At 31.5% G+C, this 21,528-nt stretch overlaps 1 protein-coding gene across 2 annotated transcripts; it reads left to right on the plus strand.

Annotated features, from left to right (window-relative positions):
• Positions 1 to 2,945: 2,945 nt before the first annotated feature.
• LOC111681700 (centromere-associated protein E) lies at positions 2,946 to 21,248 on the plus strand. 2 transcript variants are annotated; one of them, XM_023443587.2, is made up of 11 exons: positions 2,946 to 3,221; positions 3,648 to 3,770; positions 3,840 to 3,951; positions 4,775 to 5,009; positions 5,073 to 5,404; positions 5,466 to 6,083; positions 6,287 to 6,502; positions 13,921 to 19,033; positions 19,415 to 19,820; positions 19,891 to 20,426; positions 20,493 to 21,248. In XM_023443587.2, exons 1-11 carry the CDS (start codon positions 3,086 to 3,088, stop codon positions 20,619 to 20,621), a joined length of 7,956 nt encoding a protein of 2,651 aa, XP_023299355.2. In that variant the 5' UTR covers positions 2,946 to 3,085; the 3' UTR covers positions 20,622 to 21,248. The 2 variants fall into 2 exon arrangements, with proteins under 2 accessions (XP_023299355.2, XP_046802392.1); XM_046946436.1 differs by lacking the exon at positions 6,287 to 6,502 and having other exon boundaries at positions 2,948 to 3,221.
• The last annotated feature ends 280 nt before the right edge of the window (positions 21,249 to 21,528 follow it).

Genomic DNA, 21,528 nt, shown 5'->3' on the forward strand with positions numbered 1-21,528 from the left:
TATCTATCTATATATCTATCTATCTATCTATCTATCTATCTATCTATCTATCTATCTATCTATCTATCTATCTATCTATCTATCTATCTATCTATCATTTGCCGATCGGGTATCATATGGTCGACCTATCCCGGTTTACTTTCTTACTTGTTTTTAGTAAATTTGTTTGTAAATAATCATGTCATTAATGCGTCTAGTACTTAAATTACTATAAATTAAATTAATTGCCATGGTAACTGATAAAAAGCTGCTCATTCCATAATATGTATTCTGTTTGTTGTTGCTACGATCACCTAGTACATGGACTCTCCCATCCTAAGCGCTTTTTTCGAACTGTTACTATCTTCGTCTAAACGGTTTTATAGTGGGACATGAGCACTTTTTGTTTATGCCGTTTTCGATTAATATAAAATTTATCATTTTGTAATATTCCACTTTTAATTGAATAAGAAAATCTCTTATCAGTTAAAGAAATGACTTTAGTGGTCTTATTTTTATTTGTTTCTTTTTTTAAAATTGTGGCCACTCATTAAAAAACCAGCAAAATCTAGTTTTGGTTATTGTTAAAAATTTAAGATTAAAAGGTTTTTATATGTGATTTTTGGATGGGTTCAACATATGGCTAATTTGATTAAATTTTAAATTAAGTATTTGGCTGCGTCGGTTTCTAATTGGGGAAAGTAAATGAGATGTTTGATTCAAGAGCCGAAAATTGTAAATACACTTTGTGACAGCAATATTACTAAACATGTCACCATCTATAGTTTGTAGATCTAATTTAGCACATATATAATTATTGATTTTTAACCTAAGTACAGTAATGCCAAGAAAACAAAATTTTTTTATTGTCTAACTATAAAATTTTATATTTTGAAAAATACAAACATAATAGAATTGATATTTCTCTAAAGTACTCAATAAAATTCAAATTGTTTATTATCAACAAATGTTTAGTGTTAATATTTGAAGTTCACCAAAAAGTCGTTAATATTGACTTGTTTTAAAGTTTTCTTTTGAAATTTTCTAGCATTTTCCAACACTATTATTTGCCAAAATATAATTATACAACTGCTTCCGTGTAAAAACGACCACAACAGCTGTTTAACATTAAGCCTACTAAGCCTAGCCGCCCAGCAAAATGTCAAAGCCGCCGCCGCCGATAATTTTTCAGCTTAATACGGCTTGAAAATTTCGCCGTATTTTGTACAATTTACAGAACACTTTCGCTAAATTTATGGAATTTTACAATATAAAATTAATATGTTTTCAATATGTTTTCATTTAAGCTAGTTTTCTTTTATTCCATAACAAGCCGCTCATTGAAATTTGGCCGGTATAGAACTTTGCTCAACGTTCGATGTAGATGCTTCGCTTCAGATATGCTTTGAATTTACGCGCCTTCAAGCCGTGGGCTGCTAACATCAAAGGAGCTTTGTTCGAAACGTCGGCGGCGTCAGCCATCCGGTTCCAAAAAACATTGATCGCGTAGACCTGGTCCACATCAGGATTCTATAGTTGAAATGAAAAATCGAGTTTTCGTCTTTTTGCATTTAGTTATAAGTCATTTTTCGCCTTCTTTCGACATTTTCGAACTTCTTCGATTATTATAGACTTTTATTTACAAAGTTGACTTTTTTCATTGAATTAAAAGTTGACTTTTAGACTTTTCGATTTTTAGTATTTTATAAATAGTCGATTTTTCGACTCTTTCCGACTTTTTTAGAATTTTTTAACTATTTTCGACTTTTCTAATATTTTTTATTTATATTTTCTCTATTTGTTGTAATTTTTCGAGTTTTTACGACATTTCGACTATTTTCGACATTTCACGACTTTTCAACTATTTTCGGATTATTTTCGTCTTCTTTCGACTTTATTCTACTTTTCGACTATTTTCCGACCTTTTTTAGACTTTTTTCGAACTTAATCGACTTTTTGGCTTTTTCGACCATTATTTACAATGTTGACTTTTCGACTTTATCATAGACTATAGTTGACTTTTCGGCTTTTTCATAGACTATAGTCGAGTTATCGACTCTTTTGGAAGAAAATATCGATATCGATTTATTTCGACAAAAAATCGATTGTTTGATTATTCGAAAGTTGAAAAGTCGACTTTGTTAAGAAAAGTCTGAAAGTCGAAAAAAGTCGATAAGTCGAAAAAATTCGATAAGTCGAAAAAGGTCGGTAAGTCTATAAAAGTCGAAAAGTCGTAAAAAGTCGGAAAAAGACAAAAACTCGAAAATTGTAGAAACAAGTCAAAAATAGTCGAGAATTTTAAAAAAGTGGAATAAAAGTCAAAAGCTCTAAAATAGTCGGAAAAATTCGAAAAAGTCAAAAAAGTCGAAAGAAGTCTGTCGAAAAGTCGGAAAATAGTCGAAAGAAGTCGAAAATAGTCAAAAAGTCAAAAAAATCAATAAGTCGGAAAAAGTCGAGAAAAGTCGGAAAAAGTCGGAAAAAGTCGACTATTTATAAAATATTTATGGTCGAAATGTCTAAAAGTCGACTTTTGATTAAATGAAAAAAGTCGAAAAATCGACTTTTCTAAAATGCAAAAAGTCGACTTTTAACTAAATGGAAAATGTCGAAAAGTAGACTTTTCGTTTCAACTATAGAACCCTAGTTACCAAAGCACAGGGTATACAGAGAAGTCACGAACAAAAAATATACCATTTTAATTTTTTCACTCCATTATACTGCTTTTTACGTTTTTTGTCAATTTCAAATCTGGCAAGTCTACCTTCTCTCATGAAAATGAAAACATTGTCGGCTTATAAACGATTTTAAGCCGCCGTTGACATTTTTATTGTCATTCACCGCCTTTATCAATATTTGTCGGCACTGAGCACTAGCCTCACGCCGCTCAATTCAAAATAACTGTTTAGTGTTGTGAAACTCATTGTTTTTTGTTGATCATAAATAAAACACAAAAGAAAAAATAAATTATTTCATATTTATGACAGCAGAAATAATTTAAACAACATAAAAAATATATAATTTTTTGTTTTGTCAAATAAAATCATATATGTGTGCTAAAGAAATATAAACAAAAAAAGTTAAAGTGCAAAAAACAACAAATTCCAACATGTCTGGAAGGAATTCCATACAAGTGGCCATTAAATTGCGACCACTTTTTCGTAAAGAAAAGGATCAAAACTGTTGGCGTGTAGTGGATAATTCTATACAATTGGTTGACTCACAATCAGAACCATATTATTTTGGTAAGTTGCAAAGAGGGGGTCATAATGTAAATGAAGTGGAAAAAGTTCAGGGGAAATATTTGTCAATGCTTATATTTTAAAGTTTATGTGTATGTTTATGTTATCTTTGGCTATTTATAACATGCAGTTTTCATGATGCAGCGTACATACATATATTTTTGTGGTTTCTATAACGGTTTTCTTGTACAAAAAACAACAACACTTAATGTGTAAAAATGCATCATAAAATACTAAGAGAAATTTTAATTGTCTGTCCCCTACAAAATAGTTGGATAAGAAAAATTTTGGATGCAGTTTATAAATAAAGTTTATGTTGTGTTGTGATTGCATTGGTTTCTAATAAAACTTAAAAATAGTATCACAACCTAATTTTTATGTTTTTATATGATTCTGTGTCTTCATGTTTGCTTTTTGGTTTATTTTTAGATCATATTTTCGATCAGGATGCCACCAATCAAATTATCTTTGATAAAATGGCCAAACAAATTGTACACTCAGCCATTCAAGGATTCAATGGTACCATATTCGCTTATGGTCAAACCTCTTCGGGTAATACATACTTATTGGACTAAAAACTATAGACTGACTAATGTTGTAATTAATTTTGTTGTTTTGTAGGAAAAACCTATACCATGATGGGTGATGATGACAATCCCGGTGTTATGGTTTTGGCAGCCAAGGAAATCTTTAAAGAAATCGAAAGAGCTCAAGATCGTCAATTTCTTTTGAGGTTTGTATTTTACTCTATTTAGCCCACCGTACGACATTTCTTAAAAAGAAAACACTTTTTGAGAAAATCAAAGGCATATATATATACAGTATTGTTCCTGATGTTGAAATGTAAATAATATTGGATTGTTTTACTTTCTGGGACATTTTTGGCCAACAAAATGAACCATTGGATTAAGTACATTGAACAGAACAACAAACTTTATTGCGATTTTCAGCATGATAATAAACCAAAACCTTTGGAAAAGTTGATCTAAGAGTAGTTATCGAGTAATGGAACCCAAACTCATTGATTGTTCATCAAAATCTCCCGACTTAAGTCCCTTAGAGATGCTGTTCGGCATTCTGAAACGCTGGGTCGAAACTCGCAGTTTTAGAAAACATTGCAGCTTACGAATGGCTTAAAATCCGCATGGGATTAACTACGAACTACACTAGTAAATAATCTATTCCATAAAAGTGTTTGGAACTTAAAAGGACCAACGATTTTCATAAGAACATCAAAAAGTTGCTTAAGTTTCGAACAGCTATTTATGGAGATAATTCAGTTATTATTTTCTTGTAACTCACAGCGAAATGGAATTAAACTTTTGTTGTTGTTATTATAATGTTATTATTATCAATTATATAATTTTGAATAAATCAATTAAAATAGAAAATATAGCACTTTGTATACAATGCCAAAAAAGTTGCTTAGGTTTCGAACAATACTGTAGGTATCTCTATCAGATTTAGATGATATATTTAAATTATTTCTAAACTTGTCGTCTATAACTTCCATTTTTTTATATGTATATAAAACATTGTTATTTTATTCATTACAGAGTTGGTTACATTGAAATTTACAATGAAAAAATCTATGATTTATTAAATAAAAAAAATCAAGATTTAAAAATTCATGAAACCTCAACTGGCATCGTCAGTGTGAATTGTGAAGAATGTATTATACGTTCAGAAGATGATCTATTAAATCATCTCAATAAAGGCGGTAAAGAACGTACTGTGGGTGAAACAAATATGAATGAACGTTCCAGTCGATCTCATGCCATATTTCGTATTGTAAGTTCTCTTAGTTTTTGTTTGATAATTCTAAAACCTAAATGTTTTATTATTTATGGACAGATAATTGAATCCCGTAAAATGGATCGCACAGAAGAAGATGATGCTGTTATACAGAGTGTTATAAATCTAGTCGATTTAGCTGGTTCCGAAAGAGCCGATCAAACGGGAGCCCGGGGCACACGTTTGAAAGAGGGTGGTCATATCAATAAAAGTCTTTTGTTTTTAAGTAATGTTATAAAACGTTTATCGGAAAATGAGGACGATAAGTATGTTAGTTTTCGTGATTCGAAATTAACACGCATACTGCAGGCATCATTGGGTGGTAATGCCTTGACCGCCATTATTTGTACTATAAAACCGAATGCAGTAGAAGAAACACATTCTACACTAAAGTAAGTTTTTTTTTAATTAAATTTTAAAAGTATTTTTATTTACAAATACTATTCCCTATAGTTTTGCTTTGCGTGCTAAAGCGATTAAAAATAAACCTCAAGTTAATGAAATTATTTCCGATGCTACTATGATGAAACGTTTAGAGCATGAAATTAAGGTGTTAAAAACTCGTCTCGAGGAAGAACAGCGTAAAAATGAGAGTCAAATTAAAGTGCGTCAATTGGAACAACGTATTAAAGACGAAGATTTAAAAATAATTTCTTGTAATTCGTTGCATTCCATACGTAATCGTGAAAAACGTCGTCGCACTTGGTGTCCTTCATCCACCAATTTAGATGCCAGTACAGTAGGTCAACAGCCCTCAGCATTACCAGTGCCAACAATTGGTAACCAATTTGTAACGGGTTTACCACATACCTCCCGTTTACAAGCCCCAAAAGTTTCTTATTATAACACTCCGCTCATAACAATGAGACCTCCAACAGAACCTCCGTCCGCTCCCAAATTTGGAGCTGGTTTACCTTTACCACCAGAAAATCTACCCGAAATTGATGAAGAATTTGCACCAGCTGAAATGGTTAATTTTGAAATGCTATCACCTCTACATACGCCACGCAATCAGCAACTACAGCGTAATTTTAGCATAACACCAAAACTTACCGCCTGTGCTCGTTCAACGTAAGTCTTAAACTAATTTCCTTCCAGTTTTAAGATTTTTTTTTTTCGTTGGGACCTTTAAATTTTGCACCTTTTTTAACACTTTCATTCATTTCTTTTTTTTTAACAATTAACATTTTTAATTTTCATTTGTTATTGTTTTATTGCATTTTTCGTTCATTATTAATTTTAATCCCATTAATATGTTGGGTCATGCACTTTAGGCTGGAAAAAGTTGAACATGATTTATTGGAATTACAAAGTTTTACCAATTTGGAAAATAAAGCCGAAGTTCAACATGAACCCGATTTGGCTTTAAAACGAAAAGTTGAAACTTTAAGTCAACGCAATGCTGTGCTGGAAAATGAAAGACTTGAATATTTGCAATTAAAAGATGAAATTGTTATTACAACAGAAAATTTAAGTGAAACCCAAAAAAGGTAAGTCTTAATTGTTGCTTTGCTTTAAATAACTGTTGCTTTATTTCATAGTAGTTTTTTTGGTTTTTTGTTATTAATAATTGTTCATTGCACGTTGTTTATGGTCCCAAACATTTTTATATTAATTTTTAAATTTAGTTTTTTTATTCATATGATTATTTTGGTGTTGGATTACAGTTGAAATATTAAATAAATTTTTTAATATTTTCCAAATTTTTGAAGACTAGAACTGCCAGTTATACTCCGTCTGTCGGTCATACATAAATAGAACACACATGAAATCATACACATGATATATCTAGATATATAGATAGATAGATAGATAGATAGATAGATAGATAGATAGATAGATAGATAGATAGATAGATAGTTAGATAGATAGATAGATAGATAGATAGATAGATAGATAGATAGATAGATAGATAGATAGATAGATAGATAGATTGATAAATAAATAGATAGATAAATAGGTAAATAAATAAAAAGATAAATAGATAAATAGATAAATAGATAAATAGATAATTGGATAAATAGATAAATAGATAGATGGATAGATGGATGGAACCAATGGTGGTTCTGAAAAATAAAGCTATAGTAAAACATTAAGAACATAGTTTGCTAATTTTTATACTCTACACCACTTTGTAACGCACAATAATATTGATCCTATATCCACCTTGAAGTATACCAAACGGCTCAGAATAATTTTCTGAGTCGATTTGACTATGTACGTCTGTCTGTCCGTCCGTCCGTCTCTCCGTCCATCGCAATTTTGAAAATAATTTAATGAAATTTGGTACATAATCTTCTATTGTCCCAGGTATTAAGCCTATTGAAAATGCAATTTTTAAGATAATTCACTGAAATTTTGCACATGATCTTCTATGATACCGTAGACGAAGCCTGTTGAAAATGGTTTACATCGGTCCATTATTTCACTTAGCCCCCATACAACTGAACCCGCCGAATATGGCTTTTAAGTTCATAATTATATTTAATATACTCGTATCTCGACAAAAAGTTGCAAAACCAAGTTCTATACTACAATTAATGAACCTCATGAACTTCATAATTATAGGGTAATCATTTAACCCTAGCCCGTCTAAAAAGCCCCCTTCAAAATTTGACTTAAGTATCCACAGTTTTATTCAACAATAAATGCCTTAAGTATATCTGAGGCAAGGTACAATTCAACTTAAATGTTTTATTATGAAAACTAATTCACCTTTTTCTTTTTATAACAGGTGTAGGTTATTATATAATAGGCCTCTCCCGACTTTAATTTCTTACTTGTTATTCTTGAAACATTCCGAAAACATTCAGATTTTGTCTCATCATTTCAAAAGCGTTTGTCTCAAGATGAATATGTACCAAATTTCATCAAATTTTGTTAAAAAATTTTAAATTAAAAGAAGTGTATGTAAAACCATGACTCCCTCACATGCAACAACGGATCAATAATAAAATTAATTGTTTTTATTTCTCTCCGTGTACTAAGAGAGTGCACAGACAAAGCGTTATAATTCTTTGCCACATTAATTTCATTTCCCCCACCACAAATGCAAACACAGAATTTTGCTCTTTTGCATAGTACTTTCTTTAAAATAAATTTCACATGACGGTTCCTACCTCCAATGCCAAACAAATATTATAATGCATGCACACAACAAAAACAAAATTAAAAAAACATAGCGATAAAAAAGCGTATAAGAAAATATAAATGAAAACAAAAACCGACAAAAACGGCAATGTAAACAATACGAACCACCACACCGCACTACACTCACTATAGCAGAAGAAATATACTCATTTTGTTGGTACTCTTCACCTTTGTGGGAAGCGCATATAAAAGTTTGTTATTAGGTTTGTAACAATTTTGCAAAGATCATTTAGGTTTGCTATTGTACTATTTCAGAGTTTTGCGATATAACATTAATGAAATCGGTTTAAAAATAAAGAATTTTGGACTAAAGTCTATATTCTGAACTTGTATTAGATTATAGTATAGACTATAGACTAGAATAGTTTTAAATCTGGACTACAGCCTAGTAGGATGTAGATCTGATTGTAGTCCAGATTATGGACTATGTTGTTGTGTGACTCTATAATTGGCTGTAGTCCAGCCTATAGACTAGGTTAGATTATGACCCTTATTATTGACTACACTATTGACTTATCATTACGACTGACTATAGACTTGGCTGTAGTCCAGACTATAGACTAGGTTAGATTATAATCCAGACTATTGACTATATTCCCGACTATAGACTTGGATGTAGTCCAGACTAATAATTAGGTTTTAGTCCAAACTATTGACTAGATTATAGGACAGACTATAGACAATTCTGTAGTACAGACTATAAACTATAGGGTGTACTTCCGGTCTATACACAAGTTTATCGTCTACTAACACTACAGATTAAGCTATAGTATCGAGCACAGAACTGTTTATAGTTTTTTATTCTTTGTTTTTAAAAACACTAGGGTATATAATATTCGCCATTGCCGAATATAATTCTCTAACTTGTTTGTATAGTGGGCTTTTGTTTTGCCAGTTGCGCTAGTATATGGCTCAACTTACTGCCTGTTGGTAGTCAGTCTACGAAAACAGTTTAAATGATTTTGGTCGGGTTGTCGGTTGTTTCGTTTTCGTCTCGTTGTTAGTGCTTAAATCTCAAATAAGTTATTTGTTATTATAAAATTATTTAAAATCTAACGATTTGTTCTACATATACACACACAAACAATAGCTGCTGTTATCATTTCTTAATATAATTTAAACTTTAACACAAATAGTTAACTTTTATTCTTATCAACTAATATTGCGAATATTCGATAGTTGTTCGTAAAAAAAAGAAAAATATGTGCGAAATTTAACAATCAACTAATAAAAAGGGGTTTAGGAAGTAAATTTAAGTGAAATTAAATGTTATGTACTCTACATGAATTGGTGAGTTTTAAAGATTTGTTTAATAAAAAAACTCACTAAACCTCCAAATTACGTCAATAGGTTTGTTGTTGCAACCTATTAAATAGAGGGTGGAGAGGGTTTCGTTCGAAACAACAATAACAACCACACAATTATTGTTATCGAAGAGAGGCAAAAAAAGGTGGCAAAAACAAACTCACACACTTAAAACTTAAATTAAATTGTGTGCTTTAAAGTTTATATTATGACTGACGGACAGACAGACGGACTAACAAACTGTGACTACCTGTATGTAGTAAATATTCACATTATAAATGAAAAAAGGTAAAATAACGTTGTTAAACGCAACAGAAACCTAACTAACGATCAATCGACCGACCCTCTTCCTCTATCTATAGCTGTCATTTCTGCTTGAGTTAACAGTTCAAATTTTTCACATTTCAAATATCCGCTTCTCATACTCAAATTACCCATGTTCATAGGTATAAATTGTATTTTTATAAAATATATTACGATTGTTTTATCTAATTAACATAAATCAAGTTAAAAAAATATATATATTTATAAAAAAATCCATAAACTTATTACGTTTTTAAGAAAACTACAAGAGCTGTGTTATCTGAACTGAAGTGAAGAAGTGTAGAAAAGTATAAACCAATAATTGTATTTTATATTCCCATGTGTGTATATAATTATTCATATATAAATATATTTATTATTTATTCTTTTTTTTAAATTAAATGCTCAAAGTATTTGTTGTTATTATTGTTGTTTATACCGTGGAGCAGTAGCAACAAAAAAAATCATATAAAATTAAGTGTGATATAAAAAACAATTGGAAGAAAATTTTTGCGATAAAATTTGTATAAATGAATATTTATTAAGGTTGATAACAGGTTATATTGATTATTTGTATGTTTTTTTTAGTTTCATTTTAAGTGATCTTAAGGCGTTTTAGAGAAATTTATTTTGGTTGGAATTTATATTCATAAAAGTCTGTTTCCTATTAACTATTTATTTTTATGCCCTACACCAATTTAGTGGGTGTAGGGTAGGCTTCACTTTTAAGCAAGTTATACAAAATTTAATTGGTTTATTCGTGACCTTAAATGTGCATTAGTTATTTTGGCACGAAAGCTATATGTGGACCAAAAGATAAATAAAAAAAAATAAATTATAATTTACAATTGTTTAAAAAAAGAAACAAACATTTTTACACTAAATGTAAAAGTTCAACTTTATAATTCACCAACTTTTAATTATAATAAGGTTAACCACGCCGGTTATGTGGGAACGACACTGTTAAAGCTTAACACTATTCACACAATATATCATTAATCATATTTATTTAAAAAAAACATCTAATGTTTTATAAATAATTAAATTAATTTTATAAAAAATGTAGTTTGTTTAAAAATAATGATCTCTTGTTCGAAACATTTAACAAATATCTCGACAACCTTTACTCTTAACGGGGCAGGAAAAGAAAATTTTTAAATATGCCGCGAAAAAAGTATAGACAGATAGATAGATAGATAGATAGATAGATAGATAGATAGATAGATAAATAGATAGATAGATAGATAGATAGATAGATAGATAGATATATTGATTGGTTGATTGATAGATAGATAGATAAATAGGTAGAAAAATATATAGATAGATAGATAGATAGATAGATAGATAGATAGATAGCTAGATAGATAGATAGATAGGAAAATATATAGATAGATAGACAGTTAGTTAGTTTGTTTTTTTATCAAATACGGAATACAACACCAACGCGTCTATCAGGTATGCCGTGCTCTGTAAGTGCATTAGGTGGTGGTAGAACACTAACCTACCGGAGGCCACAATGTCGATATTATATATAGAAGTTTTTTTTTCTAAAATTACCAGGAATCATTAATTAATTATTACAAATAAATTGATCTACAAAAGCCTGTTGTCAAATTGGAAAGTCTTCAGTATTATGATTTAAAGTAGAAAATACATTAAAAAAAGTCATTCCATTAACTGAAAAAATTTCCAAGTGTTCCCAACAGTTTGCTGACAATTCGATAACATTACCAATTTAACTTTACCAGTTCCACTGTAACAAAGACATCTATGACATGAACACAAAAACTTCATGCAAAACGAAAATCTGTTTTTTTTTTTTATTGTAGCCAAGATTATCAAGCTCATCATTATTCAAAAAAAGGCAAAAGCGAAAAGGGCAAGACAAAATGCAATATCTAATTATAGTATAAAACTTTGTTTTTGGAAAGAATTTTTTCTCTTTAGTTTTTTTTGTCTCGTTTTACATTTTATTTTCCCCTAAAGTGCATTAGTTTATTTCGCATAAACAGAAATAAAATAAAAAGCAACAACAACACACGCTGTAACATAACATTTCGTTAAGTAATTTTCGAACTGGAATAGTGGATAAATAAAAAAACCAACAAATTTGTGCCACAAATCTGTTTTTATTTTGTCTTTTATGTACTTTGTGTTTTATACAAATATATAATAATCTGGACAAGTGTTGCCAGTTGCAGTGTGTTTTAGTTAGATATATAATTTCTTTTGATTTAATCTTTCGGCTAACTTACTGAGTGGGTTTTTTTATTTTTTGCTTTAATTATATTATTTGTTTGTTTGTAATATTTTATCTAATGAGTTTTCTGTAGAAATTTTGTTAAGACAAACAAGAAAAAAACTCGGGCAAACAAATATTGTCTACTTATTGTCTCTAGGGTTCGTGCCTTGAACATATGTATGTTTAACTTCCGACTATACCGAATGATGTGAATATGAATATTCTTGTGTGATAGTTGCATGATTATTATCTTTTAGCAGAAAATAAAGAAAAAAATCTAAAATTTTTATCACGAAATTTTATCTTAAGTATTTGTAGCGTTTAAATAAATTTTGTAATTAATGTGTTGTTAGTGTTGCTTTATTAGTAGTAAGCATTTTTTATGAGTGTAGGTTTTTTTGTTATTTTAACTGTTATCTTAGGTGTTGATAACTATAAGTGGGTAAATGCTTTTCTCATGCAATCTACTAGTTTTTTATGGTTATGCATGTATATTTATTTAAATATTGTACTTAAATAAACCTGAAAATTTTTAACATATGTGCATCTCATAATAGGCATAGCCGACCATATAATACCCTACACCATGAGTATGTTTTAAAAATTTTTATGTATTTTTCATAAAGAAACTTTTATGTTGAATTTCACCTTGATTCCAAAGTATTTATGCAATTTATTGATTAAAAAAACAAAATTTTCTAAATGAGGCTTTATGTAGAATATTGGTCAAACATGGGCCGACCCTCATTAAATTCGGGAAAAGGGTATAATTTAAAATAACAGTTTGCTTTGTTGAGTTTCAGTGCGATACAAATGGTTACAAGTCAATTTTTGAAGGGGGAGGTACGGTTGTATGGGGGCTACGGACGGACGGACGGAAGAGAGAGACCTATGGGATTCTCTCATCCGTATTTTTTATTCAGTTTTGTTTGCGTCGAATGGTTTTGTGTTCGTCAGGTTAACTACCTCGATCTCTCTTCTTTTTAAAGTTATTACATTCGCCCTTTCGTTACCGACTACTCTCAAGTAGCCTGTTACTCATATAATGTAAACAGAGTATTCAGTTAAAGCTTTCTTACAATTCAGTACGGTCTTAGATTTAATTGTAAATTTAATAAACTCTTAAATGCCCTTATTGCCTTCTGGCTGTCAGTAAATATATTAAGCCCTGTCACAATCTACACATTCCGTTATTGCTCATACTTTTGCTTTCTGGAATCTTTTGTTGTTGTACCATGTTGGCTGTAACTGGATATTCTTTCCTTGGGAGAAAACTTCCGGTTGATACAGCTGTTGCTGAGTTGACAATCTTTGGCCGATTGTGAATCGGGTCGTTCCGGAGCGGAGATCCAATTTTCATGGGAACGTTCTGGAAGCTTTTGTTATAATTAGTTAAACGATGGTATATTGTTGTTTCTGGGTCTTTAATATAGAACCCCAGGCCCACTTTGTGCCCCAATTTAGAGTCATGGTGTAGCAACGTATTTCTACTGGTTTTTGGTCTTATGTTCCGCTTGACCAAGACATTCTATCTGGAATCAGCTTTTCAAAGTTTCCGACATATTCTGTGTTCTGTATGCAATCAAGCCGATCAGTCCGATGGTTGTTTATAACCTTCCAATGTGTCCAATATACATTGATGACGTGCCCTAAGAACCCTTCTGATTTAAGCAACTCCTCATATCTAAAATAGGTTTCAAAAAGAGCATTGAAATAAGTCCACCACATTAAAGCCAATTTGTCTTAGTAGAACTTACATTTCTTAATGTACTTTCTATAAAATGAACATTTTGATGTAAAATTTTTTATAAAAAGCTTTTTTCTTGAAAATAAAATAAAATTCGAAAATTTATTATCAAACTCTCTTCCCTTTAAACAATTTATTAATTCTCTTTCTCATCTTTACAGATGTGATGAACTGCAAATACAATTGAGTAAATTAACAAATTCCAATAAAGAAGCCAACCAGAAAATCGCCAAATATGAAGCCGAATTGGCTGAACTAAAGAAGACCAACGAAAAGTTGGAAATGGAAAATCGTGAAGCAGTTAATTTAGAATTTGAATTTCAACGTCATAAGAACAAATCAAAACTCAGAGAAAACGAACTGCTAGAGGCTCTTGACGATAAAGAGAAGGAAATTTGTAAATTAGAGAAATCTCTAAATACGATCACAGCAGAACGTTTACAAAACTCTAAAGAAGAATTATTGCAAAAATCACAAATTGAAGGTGATGCGTCCAATGTAGATGGTAAAGTTTGTGTTAAATGTGAAGATTTACAAAGACTACTGGAAGATAATAAAAAAGTTTCTTTGGAATTTGAGAAATTAACTTTGGAATATGAGAAACTAAAGTTAAATTATGTGGAAATTGAAAAAGAAAACGACAGCAACAAATTAAGAATTGTACAATTGGAAGAATTGCAGGAGAAAGAAAAGGCTGAATGTGAAAAGCTGTTAAAGGACGTGCAACATTTGCGTGAGAAATTGCAAAACGTGCAACGAGATTATGAACAATTGAGTAGTGAAAATTCATCAAAACATGACGAATGTATGGCCCTAAATAGACAGGTGGAAGTGGCTAGAGAAGAAATGGTGGTGCTAGAGGAAAAATTCACCAAACTCGAATTGTCTTGGCAAGAACAACAACAAACCATTAATGATATTGAGAAACAGTATGCCAGCATACAAACAAAATATGAAGAATTGCAAAATCAATACGAACAGCTAGAGAACACTAAAGGACAATCGCTAGCCGACTGTCAACGTTTAGAGCAAGATAATGTGGAACTACAAACCGAGATAGAAGATTTGAAAAAGAAAGTACAAGATGCCCAGCAAAGATTACTGGAGAGCAATGAGAAATACGAAGAAACCGCTAAAGAGAATAAGACTGCCAATGAAGAATATACAGCTGAAACCTCTAAGATACAACAAGAAAATGAACAGCTTAGAAAGCAATTGCAGGAAATACAAACACAATTTGAAGATTTACAAAAAGAATACGATGACTTATCCAATCAATTAATGGATAATTTACAAGACAGTGAATCTCTTAAGAATGAAAACACCAAGTTGCTAGAAAAGCTCCAGGAATATGAAGATAAGAACGAAGATGTTTGCAGGGCAGAAGCTGAAATCCAGGAGTTAAAATCGCAATTGGAAAAGGTGTTAACAAGCGAAAAGAAAAATCAACTTAAAACACCCTCGCCAGGACGCAGTTCCTCAATGCGCAGTTCCGGTGTATGTGTAGAAGAGGAAGAAGATTACGAAGAATATCCTCAATCCCAAGATTTACTCAGGAAATTCTGTGAACTTTCTGAATCATTGACTGAAATCGAACTCGAACACACAAAAGGTAAAACAAAAGTCTTTAGATCCGCCTCTAAAAACTCCACACCCAACAGCTATAAAATGTATTTGAAAAATATTATGGGTGTGCGTAAATCACAAAAAGAATTCGATATGGAAATCGAAAATATACACTTACAAGGTTCCTTTAAACATCATTCTTTCCATATTGTGGAATTGAGTGGCGAAGCAGCAGAAGATAATGATGATAAGTCCTGTGAAATGGAATGTGATACTAGCGTTACAAATGGTTGTGAAAATATGACCGAATATATAGAAAAACTCAAAAAAGAAATCGTACAGCTGAAAGCCATCAACGAACAGGAACGTTTAAGCAATAAATCTCTATTGGAAAGTACCGAAAGAGCCTTCAGTGAAATGCGAGAGCAGATAACACAACTATCCGCTGAATTGTTGGAAAAATCTATATTTGTGGAGAATTGTGCTTGCAAAACTTATCAACAGCAGATAGAGACACTGGAAAAAGAAAAGGCTGATATCACCATTATTTGCGAAGAACTGCAGGAAAAGGTGAATTGTACCCTAAATGGTTCCTTTAATATGCTTATGAATACCACTGCTCCTGGTGTTGAGGTAAAAGCTTTAACCGAAGATAAACTCAATGAGTTGGAGCAATTAAAGCGAAGAGAACAAGAACTGTTGGAATCGTTTGATTCACAAACCAAAACTCTAGAAGAACTAACACAGCGTTATCTTGATATGGAGGCTGATTTGGAAACGGCACGAGAACAGCTAGAAACACAAGAAAAGGAATTTAAGGAAAAAAACAATCAATTGCAGTTGGAAATTTTGCAAAAATTGGAACTAAGTGCCAGCGAGTACAGAGACAATATGAAAAAGTACAACAAAGAATGGGAGGAGAGAAAAGAGGAATATGAAGAAACCATTAAAAGTTTACGACAACAAGTAGAAGATCTAAAACAGCAAACAATTGCAACTCCAGAGAAATTGAAACAAGAAATTAAACAGGAAAATGTAGTGGATATTGAAAACAATGAAACAGTTAAAGAAAATCTCGAAAATGTATGTGATAAAGTCGAAGATAGAGAAGAACAACTGGTAGAGGAAGCACAAGAAGATGTAGAAATGCCTGAAGATATAGAAACTATTAAACAAGATAGAACAAGACTGGAGGAAGAAAAACAAAATCTTCAGCAGCAACTAAGCACTGTAGAAATGCAACTGGAGAATCTAAAAGAAGAAAATCGTACTCAATACGAAGAAATTGCACTTTTAGATTCAAAAATCGAATCCTTAGAAGAACTTCTAAATGATGCCAAACATTTGCATGAAACTGTGGCCAGAGAAAATGCTTCCTTAGAAACTCAAATAAAAGATCTCGAGGAAGATCTTAATTGTATACCTCAACTGCATGATAAAAATCAACAGTTAAATGATAAAATGGAAAAACTTAATGGGGAATATACAGAACTTCAAGACAAACTCCAAAAGGCTGAATTGCAAATACAAGAATTCTGCAAAGAAGATGCCAAACGTGAAGAACAAATACAAACATTACAAAGTAAACTGAATCATTTGGCAGCTTTGGAGGAAGAAAAATTGAATTTGACTAAAGATTTCGAAAACCTAAAACAGGAGTATTCACAAATACAAGCTAAACTTCTTAAGGCTGAAGAGCAAATACAAGAATTCTGTAGTGAAGATACAAATCGAGAAGAGTTAATACAGTCCTTACAGAACAAACTCGCCCACATGACATCAGTGGAGGAGGAAAAGAAGTCTCTTGAAAATGAGTGCTCTCAGTTAAAAGAAACCTTGAGGCAATTGCAGGAAAAAGAAACTGAAACACTTAAAGAAATTGAAACTCTTAAAGAGCGAGAAGCTGCAATCAATGAAAACTTGTCTGAATTGGTTAAGTCCCAATCGGAATTGCAAATCGAAAAGTGTACCCTGGAAGAGAAACTCCAGCAGGTTTCGAGTGACTATAATTTACTTAAAACTGATCAAGTACAGCAGAAATCCCAGCTAAGTGAACTAGCAGAAGAAAGAAAATCTCTAAACGAACAATGTTTGCTGCTGCAAGAGGAGAAAACTACCCTAGAGGAACAATTAAAATGTCTCAAAGAAAAAGAAAAGGCTGAAGAGTTATTAGAACAAATGATTAAGGAAAAAGCTGAACTTATACAGAATCTACGATTGACCACCGAAAAGTTGGAAATTGCCCAAAATCAACTAGAAGAAAAAGTAATAGAAAATACTCAAAAGCAACAAGATCTTCAATACCACAAAGATACTCTTTCGAAGTGCATCGAAGAAAAACAACAGCAATTAGAAGAGACTGAAAGAAATTTAGAAAAATCCAAACAAGATAATGTTAATCTTCACCAAGAACTACAATCCCTTAAGGAAATTTTATGCCAGGTCAACGAAGAGAAACAAGAGCAACAAATGGAAATGGAGAAACACAAACATGAGAGTCTGCAGCTTAAAGAAGACTTGGTTGCACTTAAAGAGCAGCTCACAAAAATACAACAAGAAAAGCAAGAACAGCAGCTTAATTTGGAAAAAGCTCAGCAGCAACACAATAATTTGCAACAAGAACTAGAGACTTTCAAACTTGCTCTATCGAAGGCCATGGAAGAAAAGCAGCAACAGTTTAATAATCTAGAAAATAACTATCAAACCTCGCAGCAACAAAATCAACAATTGCAACAAAACATTCAAGATTTACAAGTTGCTTTAAGCAGTTCCAAAGAAGAGCAACAACAGCAATTGAATGAAAACACCCAACTACAAAATGAGCTTCAGAGCACTAAACAATCCTTGGCTAAACTTCAGGAAGAGCAACAAAATCTACAAGAAAAACTTTTAAATTATCAAAAGCTAAACGATGATAAAAACAAATTAGAAGCTACACTTAATATATTAAAATCAGCTCAATCTGGTGCTCTCAATAGTCTACAAGAAGAAAGAGATCAACTACAGCTTACTCTCCAGCAATACGAACAACAAAATAAACAATACAAAGAGAAAGAAGAAACTCTTCAAGGAAAAATCGAAACACTACATCAACAATTACACGAAGTACGCAGCAAAGCACAGTCATATGAAAAACTTCTACAGGAACATGAAGAAGTAGAAATAGCTCTCACCTCTACAACTGCAACAAATCAAAAACTTCAACAGGAAATTCAACAACTGACCTCACAACAAGAAACTTATGTCTCAACGATCGAGAATCTATCGTGCGAAATTGAAAAACTCAATTTACAACTTGATAAACATCTCAACGAAAAAGAAATGTTGCAAACGAAATTATCACACTTGAATCAAACACTTCAAGGTGAACAATCTTCTTTGCAACGTAACAATCAGGAGCTTAAGAGTTCTTTGGATGAGCTTAAACTCAAGTATGAGTCCCTGCAAAGCACAAATACTCAAATGGAACAACTCAATCAACAACTGGTAGAACAACTTAAAGGGTTGCAGGAGAAATTAATCCGATTTAATGGCGTGCAAGAAGAGCTCAACTTGCTTAAAGTTCAGCATAGCGAATTACAGCTTAAGATGAAGGAAACCGTAGAAGAAGCTGGTCGTTGTAGTTTGACTTTGCGTGATAAGGTTGAACATCATAAGCAGTTGTTGCAGAAACAAGCAGAAAGCTTTAATCTGCTTAAAGTTGAGATGGTGAGTTTTTCTAGTTCTTTTTAAGTTCAGTTCTAGATCTTTTATAGTTCAGTTCAAATTCAACTCTAGTTCAGTTCAAATTCAGCTCCAGTTCAGTTCTAGTTCAGTTCTAGTTCAATTCTAGTTCAGTTCTAGTTCAGTTCTAGTTCAGTTCTAGTTCAGTTCTAGTTCAGTTCTAGTTCAGTTCTAGTTCAGTTCTAGTTCAGTTCTAGTTCAGTTCTAGTTCAGTTCTAGTTCAGTTCTAGTTCAGTTCTAGTTCAGTTCTAGTTCAGTACTAGTTCAGTTTTAGTTCAGTTCTAGTTCATTCTAGTTCAGTTCTGGTTCTGTTCTAGTTATTTTAATTCTTTCTTTCCCATTAACAACCTATCATTTCTCTTTCAGGAAACTCAGCAACAAACTTTAACCGATGAAAATCATAAACTTTCCCAAAACATTGAAACGCTGCAAAGTGAAAAACTTGCGTTGGAAGACAAACTTAGAGAAATAACTGTACGAAATTTCGAACAAGATTTGCAACGTCAAGCAATTGATGCAACAGCAAATACATCAATGGATTCGAATACATCATACTCTCCCAAAGGACGTAGAAGTCTAGAACGTATGGGTGGTGTTATGGGCAGTGACTTTAAGGCCAACGTAAGTATAGAGGAAAAGCTAAGTGCCATGCAGCAAAAGAATTCAACAACAGCAGAGAGAAAAAATCGTCGTATAAGCACACATGACGAGCGAAGAAGACAATCATATTGGGGAGCTGCGCATGATAAAGAAACTATGACAGAACCAGTAGGTAGGTTGAAAATAGCTATTAGTAGATGCGAGTTATAAAATAGAAATTAACTTGTTTAACATTTTTCTAGATACCAGCTGCAATTGCATTGAGCTCGATCGCAAACTTAAAGAGTGTGAACGTAATCTTTTCATTAAAAACAGTCAAGTTACAGCTTTAAGTATGGAATTGAAAAATCATCCTTTGAAAGATGAAAATGCTGCATTAATGAAACGTTTTCAAGAGGAACAAGATAAACATCGCATCGAAATTAAACGTTATAAAAATAAACTATACGAACAAACCGCCAAAGCTGAAAAAGCTATTGCAGCAGCTGCTCATGCTACAGCCAAGTCACAACATGTGGCAGCAAATGCTGCCTTGGCAGCTGAACAACAAACCAGCACTCCAGTCTTACCGAAGGTAGTGGCCGATGTTGAAATACAAACGGATGATGATCTTAGTAATTCTATACAAAAGTTACAGGGCAAATATAATGATTTGAAAAATATTTGTCGTTATCGTTACAATGTCATCAAAGAGCTGGAAGAAAAGGTGGCACAAAAAGAAAATTCCGATGGTAATTCTTTGTCGGCACTAGATGCTGCTCAATATAAAGTATTAAATGTAAGTTAAAAAGCTAAAAAAAGAAATTTAAAAAAAAATCTTATAAATTGTGCTCTTTAATTACAGAATCAATGCGAGTCGTTGAAGAAGGAACTTAAAACTGTTAAGGAAAAATATGAAAATGCTAAAAAAGTATTACATTCACGTCGTGAAGAAATCATGAAATTGCGTACTGAATTGGAAAAATCACAATAAATAGGCAGTTAGTTTGCTCTCCTATCTCTCTCTCACTCTCTCTTTATTTGCCATTATCTAGTACTTAATTTAAAAAATATTTTCATCTGTGTATGAAAGAAAGTTTTTCACATTTCATTAAAGAAATGTTGAGCCTTGCTTTTGTTTTTTTAATATTATATATTATATTTAATTTAATTATTTATTTAGTTTAGTGTATGTTTTTTTTTAAATAATGTAGTTCTTAGTTTCTATAAAACTAACTTTTCTTGTGCTTTTTTTTCTTATATAAACAAAAACAAAGAAAAAATAATTGAAAATAATTTTTAATTTATTGTGGTTTTATGTTGATCCTTATTATATTTTGCACTTACTTGAAAATAGGCACACTTTTGTTTGTTTTGTGTTAAGTTTTTTTTCGTTATTATTAATTGTATTATATTTAGAAATTGCATTTATAATTAACGTTAATCTATCGTCTCCATCCGCCCTACTCTCACTCTTTCATCTCTAGAATTAAATTCATTTGTATTGATTTTTTTCTCCTCTGTTTCAACTGTTTTTTTAATGTAATTTATGCTGTTAGAATAACTGTTATTTTAAAAATAAAAAATAAAATTTAATATTTAATTTATCTATTTTATAATATTAAAATAAAAGAAAACGTTTATTTATATAAAAAAATATCAGAATTTTTATTAATTAAATACGCTAGCAAGATTAAACAATTGTAATTCGTTTCGTGATTTCGGAGCAAATTTTATCATACAAATCTTAAAATATGTTAAAGCGTTAATCGTTTAAACACTACAGAGATGGCTCATGTAATCGCTCGGCTCAGCCAAAAAAAAATTTGGAGGCAATTACTCCATCAAGATTGTTTTTCAAACTTAACTAGGCCGGCCCAATGGGCGGTTACTTAAGCAAC

The sequence above is a fragment of the Lucilia cuprina genome, chromosome 2 (genome assembly GCF_022045245.1).
Source record: "Lucilia cuprina isolate Lc7/37 chromosome 2, ASM2204524v1, whole genome shotgun sequence".
NCBI classification, from domain to species: Eukaryota; Metazoa; Arthropoda; class Insecta; order Diptera; family Calliphoridae; genus Lucilia; species Lucilia cuprina.

Excerpts from the sequence above, each read along its gene's own strand:
- LOC111681700 (XM_023443587.2), top strand. The coding sequence starts at position 3,086 with ATGTCTGGAAGGAATTCCATACAAGTGGCCATTAAATTGCGACCACTT. Across the intron at positions 3,952-4,774 it reads GATCGTCAATTTCTTTTGAG|AGTTGGTTACATTGAAATTT; the intron begins GTTTGTATTTTA and ends TATTCATTACAG. Across the intron at positions 19,034-19,414 it reads ATCTGCTTAAAGTTGAGATG|GAAACTCAGCAACAAACTTT; the intron begins GTGAGTTTTTCT and ends TTTCTCTTTCAG.